At 41.9% G+C, this 19,188-nt stretch overlaps 1 protein-coding gene across 7 annotated transcripts in view; it reads right to left on the bottom strand.

Annotated features, from left to right (window-relative positions):
• Positions 1-7,314: 7,314 nt before the first annotated feature.
• ACTN1 (actinin alpha 1) overlaps positions 7,315-19,188 on the bottom strand; it is an 88,194-nt gene continuing 76,320 nt past the window's right edge. For 2 of the 7 annotated variants that reach the window (XM_027891721.1, XM_027891718.1), the window contains 8 exons: positions 18,988-19,128; positions 16,862-17,044; positions 16,008-16,142; positions 15,008-15,187; positions 13,918-14,064; positions 11,657-11,722; positions 10,036-10,194; positions 7,315-8,207 (listed from right to left, as the gene is read on the bottom strand). In XM_027891721.1, coding sequence (XP_027747522.1) covers positions 8,049-8,207; positions 10,036-10,194; positions 11,657-11,722; positions 13,918-14,064; positions 15,008-15,187; positions 16,008-16,142; positions 16,862-17,044; positions 18,988-19,128 — 1,170 coding nt within the window. In that variant the 3' untranslated portion in view covers positions 7,315-8,048. Of the gene's footprint in view, positions 8,208-10,035; positions 10,195-11,656; positions 11,723-12,264; positions 12,346-13,917; positions 14,065-15,007; positions 15,188-16,007; positions 16,143-16,861; positions 17,045-18,987; positions 19,129-19,188 lie in introns of all 7 variants that reach the window. The other 5 variants (XM_027891714.1, XM_027891716.1, XM_027891720.1 and 2 more) reach the window with 4 other exon arrangements.

Here is a 19,188-nt window from a genome sequence, read left to right as displayed (position 1 = left end):
TTAACAGCACACTACTTTCCTGGTTTATCACTGTCAGATGTACTCACTTTATGGAATTCTTACTTTGTCATTAATGACATTTTCCAATATGATGATCAAGATAAAAATTGTTACCCTTTTCTTCAGTGTAGCATAGCTTATTATGTCTTCACTGTCCAAATACTTATAATATAACAACAATTTGGTTTGCCCATTTTTCCCTGTTGTCTGACAGCATCATGTCTTGTTTTCCTGCTTTAACTTGGAGTAAATATCTAAGTTACATTTACGATATTGTATGTTAAATTCAGGCATCGTTGAAATTTACTGCCCTCTAATTATTCTTCAGGATGAAGATAACCTATACATTCAACATCCATGTAATAAACAGAATCTTTTAAGTTGGAAATGACCCCTTGAGATCATCTGGTCCAATGCCCCAAGGTTGCCAGAACCATGTCCATTCAGCTTTTTAATATCTCCCCAGTGGAGGCTCCACAACCTCTCTGGACAACATGATCCAGTGTTTGACCCCCCCCTTAGAGTAAAAAAGGTATTTTCTTGTGTTCAGATGAAACGTCATGTGTTTCAATTGTCAGTGGATGCTAGTGAGAAGAGTGTGTCTCCCTCTTCTTCATTCCCTCTCATTAGGTACTGATACACTTTCAGCCTTCTCCAGGCTGAACAATTCCAGGTTTCTCAGCCTCTCCGTGTATTAGAGATGCTCCAGTCCCACAGTCATCTTTGTGGCCCTGTGCTGGACTTGCTTCATGAAGTCCATGTCTCTTTTGTGAACACAACACTCAAGGTGTGGCCTCACCAGTGCTGCATAGAGGGTGAAGATCAGCTCCCTTGACCCTCCACCAATGCTCTGATTAATTCAGCCCAGGATACTGTTGACTTTTATCAAAAAGCAGCTGATGTGAACTATTATTCAGTAAGAAAATGGAAGAATAACAGCTGAACACAGCTAACTGAGATTAAAAAAGAAAACGTGGGTAGCTGTAGCTAGTGCAAGTATGTCTTACAACTTTGAATACAGTGTTCAGTTGTAAGGCTGGTTTACTTCTTGATTTGATGACACTGTCCTGGACACTAAAAATGGAAACACTGTGACTTTCTGTGCAAATTTTATGTAGGTGGCAGAGCTGGACTATTGTAAGAGCAGCAGAAGAGTCTCTGTGTGCCTGAGTGCTTGAACTGCCACATTAAGAAGCTCAGAAGCAGAAAAAAGCTCCTTAGGTGGCAGTCCTGGAATGGTACGGGAGTAATAGGGATTGGAGTTACTGGCAGTAATAAAGATGTCATACTAGAAGCCCAGTTAAAGCTTTTTCGTTTTTATCCTGCATCTCTACAGCCTCTGGAGTCGTGTCAGTGGGAAAGAATGCAGCTGTGTTTCTGAAACGAAGCTCCGGCTGTTCCAGCAGTGCCTGAGCTGGGTTAGAGTCCTGCTCTCCCTTTCTTGGTTGTGGACACTCTGCATGGGTGGTAAAAGGCATGAAATATATCATTATGAGAATCTGTAGCATTGCCTCTAGAGTATGGGTAGTGTTTCTGGAAGCTGTCATGCACAAAATCAACTTTAGTAATAAAGCTGTGTTTTAGTTCCCTCATTATTTTGGTTGCACTAAAAGATTGGTCCCTCAGAAGCACATCTGAAAGCCCACTGGGAGCCATTAGTGTCCTGACTGCACACCTACAAATGTAAACAAATTACTTATCTGGAATCAGGATACTTAAAAACCACAATCTGTTTATTGCTGGGATAAATAAACTGCTTTCTCACTTCCCTGAAGAAGATGTTTTATTTTCTCTGTGACAGAAAGCAGGATGCTGTGGCTCAGGAGCACAGAATAAGTACTATGGCCTACTCAAGTAAGAAGTAGCAGGAGAGAAATTCTTCATTGAAGTGGTGGTGGTGATGTTTGAATATGCTTAATAAGAAAGAAGGTATAAAATGCTCTTTTTAACTCTGCAGTTTAAAGTAGTCCTTGGTTTTAGGCAAATCTGTACAATGAAAGCCACAGGGTCATACAAAAAGCCACAACAGCAATTAAAGAACTAGATGAATGGTCTGGGAAAAGGTTTAAAATAGTTGTAGGATGACTGCAGCACTTAGACTGGAATGTGACAGAGCTGGGCTCAGTTTGTTACTCCACTGTGAACCTTCCTAAGGACCACAGGCAAGTCACTTCTGGCTGGAGACAATAACCCTGTAGCACTTAACAGGTGCCAGCCATCTAGAAAGAATCCATTCAAGATCTAGAGCTGTCTTGTACAGGACATTGGGGACTAAAAATGCCTGCATGCTACTGAATGAACGAGAAGCCACTAGGAAGCACTGGGGAGATGTGTAGGTCTAAACACCCTGCCCTTGCTCAGTATAGATGCACCTCTCTGCAGCTGGGAAATCAGAGCCTTGTTCCACTGGGGATCCACAGCACAGTCTTGTCTCAGAGTGCCAACATCTGTTTCTAACAAGGACTAACTAGGACTTGTTCTTTCCTTTGGCTGCCAAGAGACGTGTTCAGACCAACAGCTACATTTTGTAAAATGGCCTATTGTTTAAAATACCCATTACTCTGGAAGCTTGGGTTTTCTGTCTTCCTTAGATTGAAGATTCATGCTCCCACCCACCAGTGTCCTAACCACGGTGTGAGCCTGTGGTGGTAGAGGAGGGAGGCTCCTCTCATTCAAATTTTGCCACTATGGAGCGGAAAACTGAGGGAGAGCAAGTATAAGGAGAGACCTAGTAGTTGGGGTGCTGGGAGAGGCATCCTAGGGCCTGTTTCCCACCCTAAGGGTCTTTATCCTTTGACTGCTTAATAGGAAATACCTAAAAAATACCTCTGTCAGGGACAGAAAAGCAGCATTCTTTCTGCAAACGGGTTGCTTAAACCATGAGGATATGGGTTCATGCTTTCTCTCCTATTGCTTGAGTGCTTATTTATTTCAGAGAGAGAGAGAGAGTGAAGCTGGAGAGATGCTCTTTGGCCCAGCCTATTAGGTTTCCTCCTGGTTAGGGTGTAAGGTTGGGAGGTAGGGATCCTAAAGAGGAATGAAACACTGAACTTGTGTTCCTCTCCTCGTGTGAAGATATTTTAGGCAATTAGGCTTTTATGGAGCAAATGGGTGGTAAACCCACCTCGAGACTTTGCAAAGGAATCTACCAGTCTTGCGGATTTGTACTGGTCTTTGTACCCAGGGTGAGATTTGTGGCCCCCTGGATATTGTGATGTGGGGTATTTGCGAGGGGAGTGCTCGGGCCCTAAAGAGAACTGTCACAGGGGACCAGGTGTCCAGCAGTTTCAATGGCCCACTACAAACCTGCCCCAAAGCAGAGACATAGATGTACAGAGAAGGTTTGGGTGCAACAGGGAGCAGTACCTCCAGACTCGGGCAGCAGCTGAATAGAGACTGCTTGGATTGCAATTTTAAGTACAGGCTTCGTATTTCTACCTTCTAGTGACATCTAGCCCTTTCCCCCCATGTGCCTTCTTTATCTGCACAGTGGGAATAGCACTAGATGTTTCCCAAACCAGTAGGGAGAGATCATGCATTTCCAGACAGTACGATCAGGGTCACTGAGGTATGACAATAGCTGGAGAGTTCCTCAGGATTTTGCTCGAATGCTTGATAGGTCACCAGGATGTGAACTACTGACTAATAGCAATAAGGTGCAAACAGACTTGCTGAGAAGAGATAAGACAGTAACAGGAGGTACTGCAGTTTCTGCCAACTTTTTTTTTGCATGTATGTCCCAGAAATCAGAGAACAAAACTGAGAAACTATTTCCTGACTCTTGTATGGTATTCAAAGACACAGGAGGAATCCATTTCAGTATCTTATCTGTGAGATGCAGTCTATAATGCCTCTGAGTCCTCAGAATATAGAAAAGATATTATTTTTCTCTTTGCATTTCCAATTGATTTAAATTACTGAGATTTAAATCTACTTGAAATAGCTTTAGAGAACATCCTTCCCTGTACAAAGTGCAATCATCCAACTTTATCCATCACAATAGCTGACTTCTCTACTGACTGCAGCATTGAGCACATTTTCTCAGTGCCTGAAGGGGAATGTTCTGATTACCTGTTTGCATCAGGACATGTCCTGGCCTTTGCTAATCTATGTTTACTATGCTAAGACTTTCCCAGTAGCTTAGAGATAATGCAATGGATTTTAAGGATTTATACAGTAGCAACCTTTTCAGTAGCCAGAGTCACCTCAACAGTTTAATCAATTCAACACGATTAAGATTTCTTTGTACTTGGCTACCACAGGGGTGGAATAAGTCTGTCCTGCCCAGCATCTGTAGTGCAAATAATGTTGTACAAATAATCTTCTTGTTATGGTATGAAAATTGTACCTGCATTCTGGTTTTTTAACAAGTCATTTTAGTTTGAGCTGTCCCTTTTCGCAGCCATTACAAACACACACCCACTCTTTATTCCTTGCCCTCTCCATTATTTCCCTGATAAGACCACTAAGTCTGATTAATCTGGATGGGATTTCCATGGATATATGAGTACTTCTTTGAAACCAAGTTCATTCAAGGTTGCAGACCAGTTTCCTTTCATTGTCTTCTGAGACTCCTGGCTCTGCTCCTCCAGTTTGTTCCAAACCAGATGCTGGCAGCACTGAAGACATGCACAGTCACAAGATAGGTATGAGAGGCTTTTGGAAATGGAGTTGACATTCTGGCAGTCAACACAGACCCACGTTTTTTGAGCACTGAAGAGTTTTTTGCCTCTGTAGTGTCAAACAGACAGGATGAGGCAGATACTGAGATCTCAGCAGCCAAAGAGGTCATGAAAGGAATTTCTTGGTTAATTTCTTGGAAAAGCATTATTTCAATTTCCATTCCTCAAAATAGAGAGTACGGCAGACTGACAGTAATGGTCTACCTGTTATTGGAAGGTGTGAGCCTAAAGTGGATTGTCCGCTGCTTCTGTTCTTGGCAGAGGAAGGGGCAGTCACTGAGCTGCAAACAGCTGCTTCCAGAGATTAATTTCATCAAGGCTGATGTCAGGACTTGGCTAAAGAATGGCATGTTAGCTGCAAAACCACGAGTCTAATACCAAAAGCTGTTTTCAAATTTCAGCGTACTAACTGCCAGAGACTGTTAGGCCACATGGTTGCAAGATAAATCTTGTGCTGCATATGAAGAAGGTGAACATCTTGCAGCATCACAGCACTCCTCCTTGTGTGGGGTGGGAATGGGGAGGCTTTATCTGCAGCCAAGAGAGAAAGACCAGGTCATGTAAACTCCAGCCAGTTTGTCAGAGGCTGTGCCACCTGAGAAGAAATACCAATATATTTTAGGCACACCTATTGTCAATATTTTTAACTCTCTTCAACTACTCAGAAGCAGAGGCAAGGCCTTTCTGATGCTGTTGACACCTCAACTTTACCAAAGGATGCAGTGCTGGTGTGCTAAGAGTGACGTTAGCAAGGCTGGAACCCTCACAGTACACTGCCACCAATCTGTGGTGTGAGCAGTGATGAGCCACCTTCTTTCTGTCTCATAAAACTAGGAATACTTACCCCCATCTGGGGTTTTGTGTCAAACCGGATCACACGGTGCAACGCTGCCACTGCTCTTTTTATAAAGACTTCTGGAATACCCAAGCATGGACTTGCAGAGTGGTCACCAGGATCATTCAAAATAAATTGGCTCCATTCTCAGAGTGGTAGCAGACTGGGCCTGAGGTGATGGCTCACAGCGCAGCTATGCTTTTTGCAGCCCTTTTTCAAAATGATATGGATCTTTTCTCCAGACAGTGGTCATTTCATATCCCAACAGATATTCTGCCCCTTCCCCTCCCTCCCTCCCCCCCATTTTATTGTTTAAGTAAATTTTAAAAAAGTATTAAAAATATGTATCATTGCATCTTCTGGAAGTGGGTACAACACAGAGAGCCTCAATTTTTTTGACAGTGCAAATGTCCTTTTTCAGGTGCCACAAACTAAGGACAAGACAGCTACTGTGGAAGAGGAAAGAGGTTTATCAAAGCAAGGGCAATGGATATTCTGAGGCAAACTTCAATACAGATTATCTGCTCAGGCCTGCAGTCATCTTCTCTGCTGTTTTAGGTTTCAAAGAGGTAACTTATGCTATGTATATTAACACATAGCAATGGAATCCCACTCCCAAACATCCCATATCTTTGAAGAGGACAGTCCAATTTGTAGCAGTGATATAGCTAAAAATAAGCCTAGAGTGAATTAAATGCTGATGTGGCTGCAAGTCCTACGTTTCTGACAACTCATATCAACCCCTGCAGACTTCTCAGTATCAAGGGTTTCACACACAGAAAACTCAGCTTCAGCTCATCTCTAGCCCTCATTAACAACGCAATTATAAGTAAGTTACATGAACTGTCTCTTCTTACACCTTTGAAGACAAACTGTGGTGAGTGCAGTCTGACCTTTTTAAGTATGAAGCTAAATGGCATTTATTACCATGCTCCCCGCAAACTTGTTATCCAGCCTACAGGAGAACACAGATCTTGGTGTCTCCTGTAAGTAGTGTGGTAGCAGATATTAGCATCCCCTCTCCCAGATACAGTAGGCAGATACTGTCAGGTTGGGATACATCACAACACGTTGCTGTGATTTTTACTGTGTCCTCCTGAAGGTCAGGAATTAACCACAAAGCTGTGCTGAGCCCCAACCCAACATGTACAATGCCTTCCTCAGGACTTAGCTAGTTATGCCTATAAAACACTTGAAACACGTCGTGAAGCAGTAATGTAGTTTTTGCTCCTGGCTCTGTGTTTCCTAAAAACGTTGTGGGAGAGCAGGAAATGCACCTGTAATATGAGATGGCTGGAAGGATTAGCTGCTTCCTTTGCTGATTTTCAGGCACATGACTCACTACAAGTCCCAAAGGAGTTGTTCTTAAGGCTGGTTTCTTTTCTACGTTGAACAGAAAGATGATCTCTAGAGGAATTTATGATGTCAAAAGATGTGGTATCAAAACCAGCGAGACATTCAGGGCTGAGCATGGAACAGTGTATTAACTTTTCATAGAAGGTTCGAGCCATGGTTGTTGTTTGTACAGATCTAGTAACTAATTCTGTGTTGGTTTTTAAAGAATAACAAGAACATTGTTCCTAGAGATATGGGTGTACCAGGGATTTAAAGTGGTCAGAAAGCTGTGAAAATTCCAACACCACTCAGTAAGAATGAAAAGGTTATGGAGCAGTGAAGTGTACTTTTAAAAGTAGTGTAATTTCAATTAAAAACATTAATTTTGGATTCTCTTCATCATGTTATTGTAAACTAAATAGGATTAAACAATTTTACTATACAAATGAATAAAGTCTAAAGTTGTTATCACAAGAATCTTTTAATATGGTTTGTGACAAGCAATATCAAAGTTATCAACTCTCAAGCTTCATGTTCTGAAACCAGACAACTCTCAGGAACAAAAAAAGTTGTGCACTGATAACATAGGAGGCGTATTGTATTTTTTAATTAAATATGAAAACATGAGCTGTGTACATTATTTTTTCCCTAGAAAACACAGCAATTTCAAAAGTTTATCATAAAATATCTTCATGAAATGAGTGAACCAGCAAATACATGCACTTGTGTGCCTTCCCCCCTCCCAAGATAAACGTGACAAGAGAGACATATGCAAATGTAATAGTTAACAGAACAGGTGGAGTTTTGTCATAGTTTGGTTCATTTTGGAAAGGATGGAATGTAACATTGTGCTTGACTTTCTATGTCACAACAAAAAATATTTGGTGCAATATTTTAACATTTTCTTTTTAAGTTTCAATCTGGTGGAGAAAAATACCTTTTCTATAATAAAATATGTCTGTTCTTTTTAAAACGTAACCTTTTTGCACAAAATAATTTTGTAAACTGTTATTTCAAGGGCAAGGTAGGCGGTGCTTTGTCAATGTCCTCCCCCCCTACTTAAAAATGTGATTGATTATCTGAAGCAAAACAGGGTAACACAAAAAAGAGCGGAGCAGAGGTTGCTTTGCAAAGAGAAAGTAGGGCACGTTGGACGGGGGAGAGGGGAGGGAGCGTGTGGTGGGAGAGAAAAAAAGTTAAAGGTCACTTTCGCCATAGAGCGCTGTGGAGAAGGACATGTAGTCCAGGGCACCGGGTACAGCATCGCGGCCATTGTAGGGTGCCATTCTAGCAATGCAATATTCAGCTTGATCAGGAGGCAGTTCCCGCCGTAATTCATCCACAGTGATGTAGTTCTGCAAAGAGAACAAATGATAAGGCAATCGTTACTTTCAGAAAACTGACTTTCCTCGGAGGGCCAGCCACCCCCTCTCCCACCAGGGCAGCAGACAACACTCAGGGACAGGACCCCAACAACTACACTGGGGACATACACCCACACAGGGAGTTCTCTGCACCTATGCCTTGGGAGGACATGCACTCGCTCCCTACCATGTGGACAAGGAGGTGGTTTTTACAGTAAAGAGAAAATTTGTTTTTGCAGGAGAGATGCCAGAGCATCTAAGGAAAACACCTGGAGGTAAGTAAGGAAACTTGTTAGTTTAAGACTAACTTCCCTCTGACAGAGGAGGTCCTGCTGGAAGCAAATGTGAAGAAGCAGTAATATAATTTGGATGCTGTCCCTCACCAGCAGGAGGTAACAGCTGTTTGTGCTGCTTGGGAGTTGCCATTTCCTCTCTTCAGAACCAGGAAAGGGGCCATCCCCACTAGCTCTCTTGCTGGTGGCACCAATGCAGGCAGCAGACAAGCAAACACTTTTTATTGCTTCCATAGTTCCAGCAACAATCCTTGCCTTTCACTGTGGACATTTTTAATAAGCAAGCAAAACTTAATGGAAATTCGACTTTTGGAGACTCACTGCACTGAGCTAAGCTAGCTTGGCTTCTCTCCATGCAGGAGGCAACAGTAGTTGCCTGTTTGCTAATCAGTATGTTGTCTTTAGCTAACTGACTCATGGGCATTTGCAGTCTGTCTGAACAGTGGTTCAGGTTTCACACCATCCTTCTCCCTCCAGTGACTTCTTATTTTTTTTTCCCTGCTTTTCTATTTAATGACGAGGTAAGAGGTATTTTTCTTCATAATGAAATACTGATTCATGTTATAGTCACCAGAGCATATTAAACACTGACAAGTATAGTTAACGTACTGTACAGAGTAAATGAGTTAATAAGTAATACTGCATCCCAAAGTACCTATTTATTCAGTGATTAGTTTATCTGAATAACATTGAATTTTCAGGCCTCAAAAGACAATAGAACTGGCTTCAGCCAGGTAGATGTCTAAAGGACAGCTATCAGAGGTTTCTACATCATGATTACAAAAAGATTCCTAGTGAAACATGGAAACTAGTACTGGATTTACGGGCAACTCATTACAATCTGAGAAGTGGTATCCAACTTTTCATGTGAGATAATTAAAATAATTAGCAAATATAGAGATATCTTAATATTACATGTACATATTATTTGTTCAATTACATGAAAGATTAGTGGGCATGTAAGAAAAATAAGAGTACGTATTTTTTTATCAGCTGCTTCTACTGATAATGTAAATTCAGAAAATTATTACTTTTTTATCATTCCCTGAATTTTCCTACTTTTGACCAATTTTTATGATTAAAAGATGCTTCTCTTGCAGATACAGCACATCCTCAATGAAAATCTGTTGGTTGTATAACAACTGATTGTGACACGTGTATATCTGAGAAAGGTCATCTCAAGTTTACAGCTGTCAGTAATTAATAGTTTTCAAGACTAATCAAGAACCATCTGTTGAACTTGTTCATTTTAAAATAACAAATCGCGACCAAGCTCTTAATTAAATTTTAAAGCAAGAGTGGGCAGCAAAGTTCTAACTGAGAGCCGAACAGGACTTTTGAGTGCCTTGGCAGGCTGCTCATTAACCCAAGCTTTAACCTTGCACTCCTCCAGCACTACAGAATGTTCCTGTGAAAACACCGTCCACACTGGAGAGTGCTTCCCTCAACACTTTCTCTCGGAGACAAGAGAAAAAAAGGAAAGCAGGAGCCATGCAGATACAGGAAATGAAGGTGTGGAGCCTGACCTTATCTCCAGCCAGGATCTTGAAGGAAGCCATAACTTGGTCAGCAGTATCGGTATCTGCTGTTTCCCGGGACATGAAGTCGATGAAGGCCTGGAACGTCACTACACCCAAACGGTTAGGGTCCACAATGCTCATGATGCGGGCAAACTCTGCCTCTCCCTGGGGAACAAGAGAGTTATGTAAGCCTGGACATTTGGGCAGAAGTGCTACGAAAGTGAGGAGAACCCATTCAGCAGCACATCTCACAGCTAGAAAAACAAAGCCAAATAGAAACCACCTATGCTATTTTTTTTTTTAATCAGGATGTTCTTTTTTAGCTTGCTGTTGTGTACAAATGCTTCCCACTCATTCGTCCTTTGGAACAAAATATTGTCAGCTGCACCCTAGGATAACATCCTGCTCCATCTAGCTCTAGGACGATGTTCCAATCATGGAACAATATCATACAGACTTCAGAGGAAGACCCAAATTTCCCTCTACGTGTTGTGCTAGATGTCTGTAGCAGTATTGGAAGATCTGCACTCCTCAAATCCCTTTACTTTCATTTACTTAAAGAGAAGTTTTACAGTTTTCTTCAGCTGACAGAACAGAAACCACCAGATAAATGTCTCTGGTGTATTTCATAGTTATCTTACTCGCATTTACTAGGCAGCTTTGGAAAGAAGGACTTGGATATCTGGAGTGGTCCAGGGAAGTAGTTTTTACAGGGAAGATCCTTCAGCAAAGTTTTGCTACAGAAGCCAAAACATTGTAGTGCAGGCTTTTGCATTCCTTTTTGCATATAAACCAAGATCATCTATTCTCATCCCTGGGACTTCCTCCTTCCCGAGTAAGGAGGGCAGAGCAGAGTTTTCTCCTGGGAACAGGCTCTCCTAACACTTCTAGAATAGTATATACCTTCAAGAGTACTTAAGGCACTTAATCAAATGTTATCGTGTCTTGGCATGCTACACTGAAGAGTCTGTTTTTATCCTGGGCTGACGAGTAAGATGATTAAACACTGCTTTGCTTTGTATCAGGAGCAAAGACACCAAGAGTGCAGCTGAATGTGTTTGCACTCTTCTGCCCTTGGGTGAGCATCAGTCTTTGGTGAAGCTCTTTCTATTAGTTGTCATACCTCTTGAGGTGCCACATGTTACTTCTCTGAATATTCAGGTACTCTGGTGAGGAAAAGTCATGGGGAGAATGACTGGAACTTGAACAAACAGTAGGAATGAGAGGAGCAGTGTTTTGAGTATATTCAGAAATGAGGTCTTGTAGACACTTCACAATAAGTTCAACTGATACTCAGGGCTGGGGGAGGTTGTGTGTGCTGTGCAGAATGCAAGTACAAATATGAGGAAGTTTATTGTTCCTTCCACTGGTAGCTACATAGTTTGATAAATACAATTTTTATTTGAACAACACAGGAATTAGACACTAATTTCCTTTTTTTTACCTTTACCTACCACTGTGAGACAGGAATTTTACATGTAAAACTACGATTAGATCTAAAATCCATTGCCGATAATATTGGAAAATAAGGCTATATTTACCTTGATTCACTATACATTCTCCCTTTATTTTTGAAGGTGCCTAAAAGAATCACATTGAATAGGTGTGACAGAGGGCTCTACGTTACCATATTGTAACCCATGGAGATAAGGCAGGCTCGGAAATCTTCACAATCCATCATACCAGTCTTCTTCTACAGGGAATGATACAAAGATGGAAAAAGCCAAGAGAGAAAAGGGAGACCAGTCCAGGGAGAAGTGAACCCATAGGAGACATTACAAAGAATGAGATTCAGCAGGGAGAAGATGGAAGAAAGGATTTACAGGACAAGGAAAGACGATAGAGGAAAGGTAGTTTATGAAACCATGAAGAAGCAAAGGAGGGTTTGGATATGGAATTGTTTACACACAAGAAACATATTGATGATGAAGAAAAGGAATGAAGATACCAAGGAAGACAGATTGAGGGATAGACAAGAAAAGTTTAAAGTCATAAAGAAGTAAATGGAATGGTTTCAAGACATAAAAGGAATTCTCCCAAGACAAAAAATTAGGGAATTAAAATGGAATAGATAACAAAGTACATTTAGAGAGGAAGCAGTATAGAAAAGTGATGTATATATAGTCCAACACAAGAACAACAATGAGGGATTAAGACAAACAAGAAAAGAAAGGAAAAAACTGTTATTTTTTCACAGTTTAATATCTGCCTGTGTTCACCACTAGCATTCAGTACCTGTGCATCGTTTCCAATATCGTAACCCAAGCTGATGAGACAGGCTTTGAATTCCTCAGGGCCAAGTGTGCCGGAGTGGTCCTGGTTATGCGGTGTGCCAGGCAGCAGGACATGCAGTGCCAGTGGGGTGACGGTGTGGGGCAGAAGGAAGGGAGACACAGAGAAGTTCAAAGGGAGGTGAAAGGACAACAAATAGGTGCACCATGCAGTGGGTGAGGAGAGAGGGAGAGGAAGAGTGACATGCAGATAGAAAGACAGGGAAGAAAAATAAAAGTGCACAACATTAGATATCACAATGACATTTCAGGATGTGCTATAAATGCTCTTGGAACAGTTCCTTCTCAGAGAGCTCATCCCATCTTGAGAGCATTTGAATGACAAAAACAGTCAGTGCTCAGAAGCCTCAAGATATCAATCTCCCAAGTGAATGACTTGCATCACTGCTTGTTATCCAGTGTCAAAAGCCCTGTGTTTCACTAGTAACCCGGAGTGCAGGTAAGCAGGCAGAGGCAGTGGGAAGCATTGCCTTAATCTTATAGTCAAAAGTTCCACTAAAAGGAGTAGGTGAGGGCAGGTATGTTTGGTAACACACCCAGGGAAGCTTAGCTGTCAGGGCACCTCAGGAATAGACAAAGAAAAACAGCTGAAGCTCAGGGCAGCAGCATTATGGCTGTATTTACGAGACTTGCACATGAGGTGGAGCTTTGACTGGCAAAGCTATTTCAAGTGCTCAGCTCTGCAAACAGCACGGATGTACAGCACAGCACAACATGGCTTGGCAGCTGCTTTTCCTTTTCCTCATTGCCCACTCCCCCAGTGTTTGGATATACCAGTCAAACAACACACAAGCTACAACATGAATTAAGAATCGCCATCCACCCTGCAGCATTTTAGTTCAGGACAGCCCCCAAGCACTAAAGAGCCCCTGCCTGCTGCCACCATCTCTGGCCAAATCAAGGAAGCTACAGACAGGATGGTGGGGTCAATTTTAAGTGACTTTCCTCAAAAAAATCAGCTTTTAAAGTCAATGTCTAAATCAAATAGCGAGTTGAAGGTGGGAAACTCATGTTCTATCTGCAGTATCATTCACATTGTTGTGAAGGAAGGGGCAAATGATACGAAGGTCAAAATTAAAATCTATAGGACTTTATGGTTCCCTCTTCTAAGAAAAGAAGCCATGGTGTATTTTTCTTAGATAGCTAGAGAAGGGCTGAAATAGCCAATGTTAAGCAATTTGAAAGAGTTGCCAATCTCTGAGGGCAGGCTGCCCTCAGATATACCAGAGATCATATATCAGACATACCAGAGATGGCATATCAGAGTGGAGAACAGATGGTCTAAAGAACTTTATAAATCAAGATAATAATTGGCTCTCTGGAGAAGATGGCATAGAAGTCTAATTACCTAAAAAACCCTTCAAACCTTTCCATACTTTAGCTTTATCAGGAAACTTAGCAGTTTCCTGTGAAGATACAGTTCTCCCAGACTAATGATCACTTGGCAGTCTTCACAGAAAGGACTGCTTGACAGCATTTTAAGAATAACATGTCTTCTATTGATCTTATTTTGTCACAGTGACTGCTTGTTTTTATTGCACTGTGTAGTCTACATGGAAGCTTGTAGCTTACCAAGCTGCAGTCAGCCCTGACTTACCCTGTCAAAATGGTTGAAAGAAGCCCGGAACTCATTCATCTGTTCCTGGCTGATTCCTTTGGCATCACGGGTCAGAATCTGGTTTTCCACTTCGTTGATGGTTCTAGCAATTGTTGTTAGTAACTGTTCCCAGCCCACTCGGATATGCTGGAAAAAGAAGTCAGGACAATTTTAAAATTAAGAAGTTGCTCTTCAGCCTCTGAGACCAGTGGATCAAATGTGCTACTTATTGCAAATTAAATGACCCTGGTGTCCAAGGCAGAAGTCCATTTTCTCACAAAAGCCTCCTTGTCATCTGCAGTGTGAGCCAGCCAGATGTTTAAAATCTGAATTTTGACCTAAAAAAAGTACTGAGGAGGCCAATTCCCGATCTTAAGAAAGACCTGCAAAAGTGTAAAAGAACTGCAAAGTTCTTTTACCTGGTCAGAAAGGCTCCCAACATAACACAAATGAGGGGCCTTTAACACAAATGAGAAGCAAAGCCGGTGCTTCTAGGACTTAGTTAAGCGAACAACCCTCCTTACCAAGAAAATAAATAAAACACAATGCTTGGAAGACACTTGTGCTCTACTGCCTCGCCTGTTGCTTAATGGAGAGTTGGCCAGAAACCAAAAGACAAGTTTCAAAAGCTGTCTGTGTTCTGCTGGACTCATGTTGAACTCAGAGTGCTCCCAAGAAACCTAACGTTGTCAACAAAAATCCAGTCTCAGATTTAAAAAAACTTCTGTTGGACTTTTTTCTTCTGCCAGGCTGTGGCAGCTCAAAATCATCAGCACTTCCCTTTCTGATCCTAGCTAATAGGCTGCCACAATAGGGTGGCAGGAAAAATGAGACCTGACAATTTTTAAAGCAATACTATTGATCTCATTCAGATTGTTTCTGTGGTCTATATTTGGAAGTGCATTGGAATGGGTTGGCATGAAGTACAGCAAGGCAAAAATGAAATTCAGTGACATGTTGTTGCATGCTTGGCCACATTGTAAAGCTCTCCATTTTCCTAAGAACCACAACAGTTTGCCCGAGCTAGATGTTGCTGACGCTACCTGGCCACAGCAGATGAGGGTGTCTAATCTGATGCCAAAACATTTACCTCCATGGTGTAGTTGGTGTGCTTGTTGTCAAAGATAAGCGCTTCCTGGATCAGCTGGTGGTCTCCTTCCAACTGGTCAATCTTTGGTTTGTAATTCACGATGCTTTTCTCATATTGCCGCAAGTGGTTGAGCTGGTCCTCCAGGGTCCCGTGCATCTCTATTGAAATGCGGCCAATCTCCTGCATTGGCAAAGTCAAAGGAGTTAAGACTCCACTGAAAGGACAAGCCTCAACATGCTTGACATTTATTGCAGCAATTTCACTCTCACACAGGATGATGATTCAAAAAAAAATAATCTCATGGAGGAGTTACTTCACATAAGATGAGACAGTGTCAGCAAAAAATTTAGCAGAGCCCTAAACATTTTCCAAGTGAGGTGAATCACATAAGATGTGTCTAACACAAGGATACATAAGAAAAGGAAACTGCAGTCCATAAGCTAGTAATGTACCAAGCTAGATCTTCTTCTGCTGTACTGTCTGCTACTTAGTCCCTTCATACAGACATGTTTCTGTAATTGCTCTCTTCTTTCTAGCTTCTGCCACCAGTAATAGCTTCATATCTCACATTTCATCAACTCCAATTGCTTCAACTCAAATCTTACCTGAAAAGAGATCTCCCTTAAAAATGTCTCCTCTGCAGATATTTGCTATGCTAATTGTATTTATTTCATCATGTGGATCAAGACCATTACTGTGAAAGCAATTACATAAACTATGTCTCTGATCTAGAGTTTGCATATAAACACAAATCTTAAAATACCAGTGTTCCCCATCTTAAGTCATGCTTTTTGTCTGGTACTAGAGTTAGGGGGAGAAAAGCACAAGCACTTCAGTAATCGATATCAATCTTGGGATTCTTTGTATTTTCTATGATGTTTCTCTTACTGCAACTTGGAAGAAAGAATGGCTGTGACGGTGGTCAAGAAAGACCAAGGATAAGAATATCAGTGAAGATCACAAAGGAAAACAGACTGTTTCAAAATTTGCAAAGCACTACCTCCATCTTGGTCTGGATCCAGGGTCCAATGACATTGGCCTGTGCACCAAACTGTTTACGAAGTCGTTCATTTTGCTGTTGGCGAGCATGTTCTTCCATCAGGGCCTGATCCCTTCTGGGAACCAGTTGCCGCACCTACAGCAAAGCATAAAAAAAGTGTGCAGTTCAGACACACAAAGGCATATGTACAGTAAATGTAGAGGTTGCCACACAGGAGGGAGGAGTGGGTGCTTGCACTGAAAACAAACAGTCGTATGGTTTAAGTCACGGTGGGCATGGAATGTGAATGCTACCCGCTGTAGGATGCACACTGCAAACTCATCTACAGACACGGAAGACCAGAAGAGGCTTCCATTCAGTAGTTGTGTTTTTGGTGGCTTGTATTAACTGAGTTGCATGACTTGGTTCAGATCTCACTTTGGTAATTTTGTTTGGTAGTAAGAATCATCACCACAACTACCATGGACAGTACCTGCTCTTATAGGATTACAACAAAGAAAGGCTACCTGGCTGTGGAAAGAAAACATCTGAGGAGTTGAATGGTGACAAAGGATACTATTATACTTACTTGCAGGTCAACTGAAGACTGAAAACCTCAAAGCTTTTAAATTTAGCATTTTTCATTTAAAAATAGCATGTAAAAGGGGTTGAAACATCTCAGGCACTTGTATCAAAGATCTCTTCCACTTTCCAGGCACATGGCAATTGAGCCAAAAACAAATGACAAAACCCCACTAAAGTCAGCAGTAATCACGAAAGGGTAACTGCAGAGTAAATAATCCAGTTTCCTGGAGCCCCAGTGGTTGAGCAGTGACATTCTCTCCCACTAACTTGCACGGTTGAAAAGAACTCACATGTTCCCATTTGCCGTTGATTTCATGTGGGGTGATGGTAGTGTAAGGATTCGTTCCTGCCATGTTGACATGGTATGTCTGGACAATCTTTGAGACTTCATTGTGGATTCCCAGAATGGCCTGTCGCTCCTTGTCGGCATCTGGCAACGTGGCTTTGAACTGCTCATGAGCTGTGGTCAAGCCCTGCAGAAGGAAGGCAGCAGCAAAGGGAGGGTAAGAGCATTACTTATGGAATAACCTCTTCAGCAAACGGGTCCCTGCAGAAGTGATTGCAAAAGCTTACATATTCCCAGGATACAAAGCAGCCTACTCTAATACACTTTTCAGGTTCTCTCAGCATCACTAAATGGGCTGTTTTAAGTAGTTAAATGATATCATGAAGTCTTGTTTTCCCCCTGTTTCTGTCCCACGATGACCCGTGACAGAGATCATATACCAAAAAACTGGGGAATAATTCTGTCTCATAAGTTAGAGGGAACTATTTTTCCAACACTGCTCAGTAACTGCCTGTCAGCCCTCTTGGGAAGATCTGACTACTACCATTGCTATAAAACAGTCATATCTCAACAGTTTAAATGAGCCACGTTTTCGTTCTCCCACTAAATATGCACTTATTCTACACCCAAGGTAACTCCAGATGAGTAGTAGGAGTCAGACTCAGTCTGATCAGAGTCAGTTAGAACCAGGCGAAGGTCTTCCAGTCAACAGCAAACTTGCACAGCCAACACATGCTCCTGCTGTTGGAAAACAGCTCCTTCTCCCTGAACACAGCAGGGCCTTTCTGCTCCCCGACTTGCTGTGGTGCCCAGGGTGTACTCCAAGGACCGATGGTTCGGGCATGCTTGCTGGTAGTTTGTGGACAGTTGATGAGCCAGTTGGTCCTGGCTCATCTTCCACTGCTTCTACAGGCCTTCATCCTAGCAACCTAGAAGATCAAGTCTAGGGAACCAAATGCAGGGAAGGAGGCAGCAAAATGAATGGGAAACAGGTGTGTGCAGGGATAACTGAGGGAACAGTGTGGACAGAAGAGGGAATGAAAGTAAACCACATGATTACCACTCTCTCTCACAACACACTCACTGCAACTACTTTTTGTAAAATTCCTTCCTTACTTGGTGACTCATTACTTTGCAGCTGCTGCAGAGGCTATGGAGATGTAATATAAGCGTAGGGGGCTGGGAAAGATATTGCAAACGGTCACAAAGAGATGACAGAAGTGTTTAAATGCTGTTTAGGTTTGTTCTGCATTATGAAAGACTTAATGACCTTTGTTCCCGAGAGAAGGATGGAAGAAACAACTAGCAGCTCAGTAACTATGTCACTTCTCTGCCCCTTGGCTGCATAGTGTTCCTTGTTGGTCTCCCATTTGCTGCCTCACTGATGGTCACACTGCTGTCCACCATTCTGGCAAAGAGCTGACTTGGATTTTTGCATGAGCCAATCAAGCAGGAGAAAGACAAGTCCCCACTGAAGTCCAGGAAAGAGTAATTTCTGCTCTCTAAGGTTTGAAAATTACCTGTAGATACCTTAACTTGCTTTCCTAACACCCTTTCAGAAGGGGAAAAACTAAGATACCGTCTTTGTCTTACAGGAGGCAAGACAACTTTATTTTCAAATGGTAATTCAGGACCAAAGTGGTCAATTCTGATTTTTCTTGTGCTCAGTACCAAAAAACAGCTGGTAGCTCAACAACTGTCCTCATGGCACATCCTATCACGTTGTACCTAATGACCCAGGTGTGACATTACATGGGAGAATTGACCTGCAGACCCCGAGAGCAGCACAAAGTTTTGCTCATGTGGGTTAAGAAAAATTCCACAAGACCGAAAAAGATTCCATTTTCAGGTTTCCATTAATATGACTCTGGAATTACACTGAAAAATCTGCTTTCAGTTTGTTGTGTCCAGCTAGAATGGTGTCTCTTTCATATCTATTCAGATCCAGGTTTTTGGACAAAATTAAGGAAAAACTGAATAATTTTTGTTTCTCTGGGTAAGGCTAACTCAATAGAGCAGAAGCACCAAAGCAGCACCTACAAATTCATCACTGCTCTGAATCCAGGAGACCCCCAACTTCTCCAGCTTCTCTCTATCCCAGCGTAACTGGTGCAAATGACTGTTCTGTACCTGGATCTCCTCAATGGTGTGAACAATGAATGTGTCCTGCAGGTCCTCCATGGCCCCCTCCATCCAGTTATTGAAAGGGGCAGCTCGTTTGGCATATTCCAGGTACAACTGGTCAATTGTTTCCAGTAACTTCTCTGTCCTCTGGGCATGCACAAAAAAAAAAAAAAAAAAAAAAAAAAAAAAAAAAAAAAAAAAAAAAAA

Source organism: Empidonax traillii, unplaced genomic scaffold, assembly GCF_003031625.1.
Source record: "Empidonax traillii isolate 1590-97213 ecotype Southwest subspecies unplaced genomic scaffold, ASM303162v1 scaffold328:size603334, whole genome shotgun sequence".
In the NCBI taxonomy this organism is placed as follows: Eukaryota; Metazoa; Chordata; class Aves; order Passeriformes; family Tyrannidae; genus Empidonax; species Empidonax traillii.
This window is presented reverse-complemented; position numbering and strand designations above follow the sequence as displayed.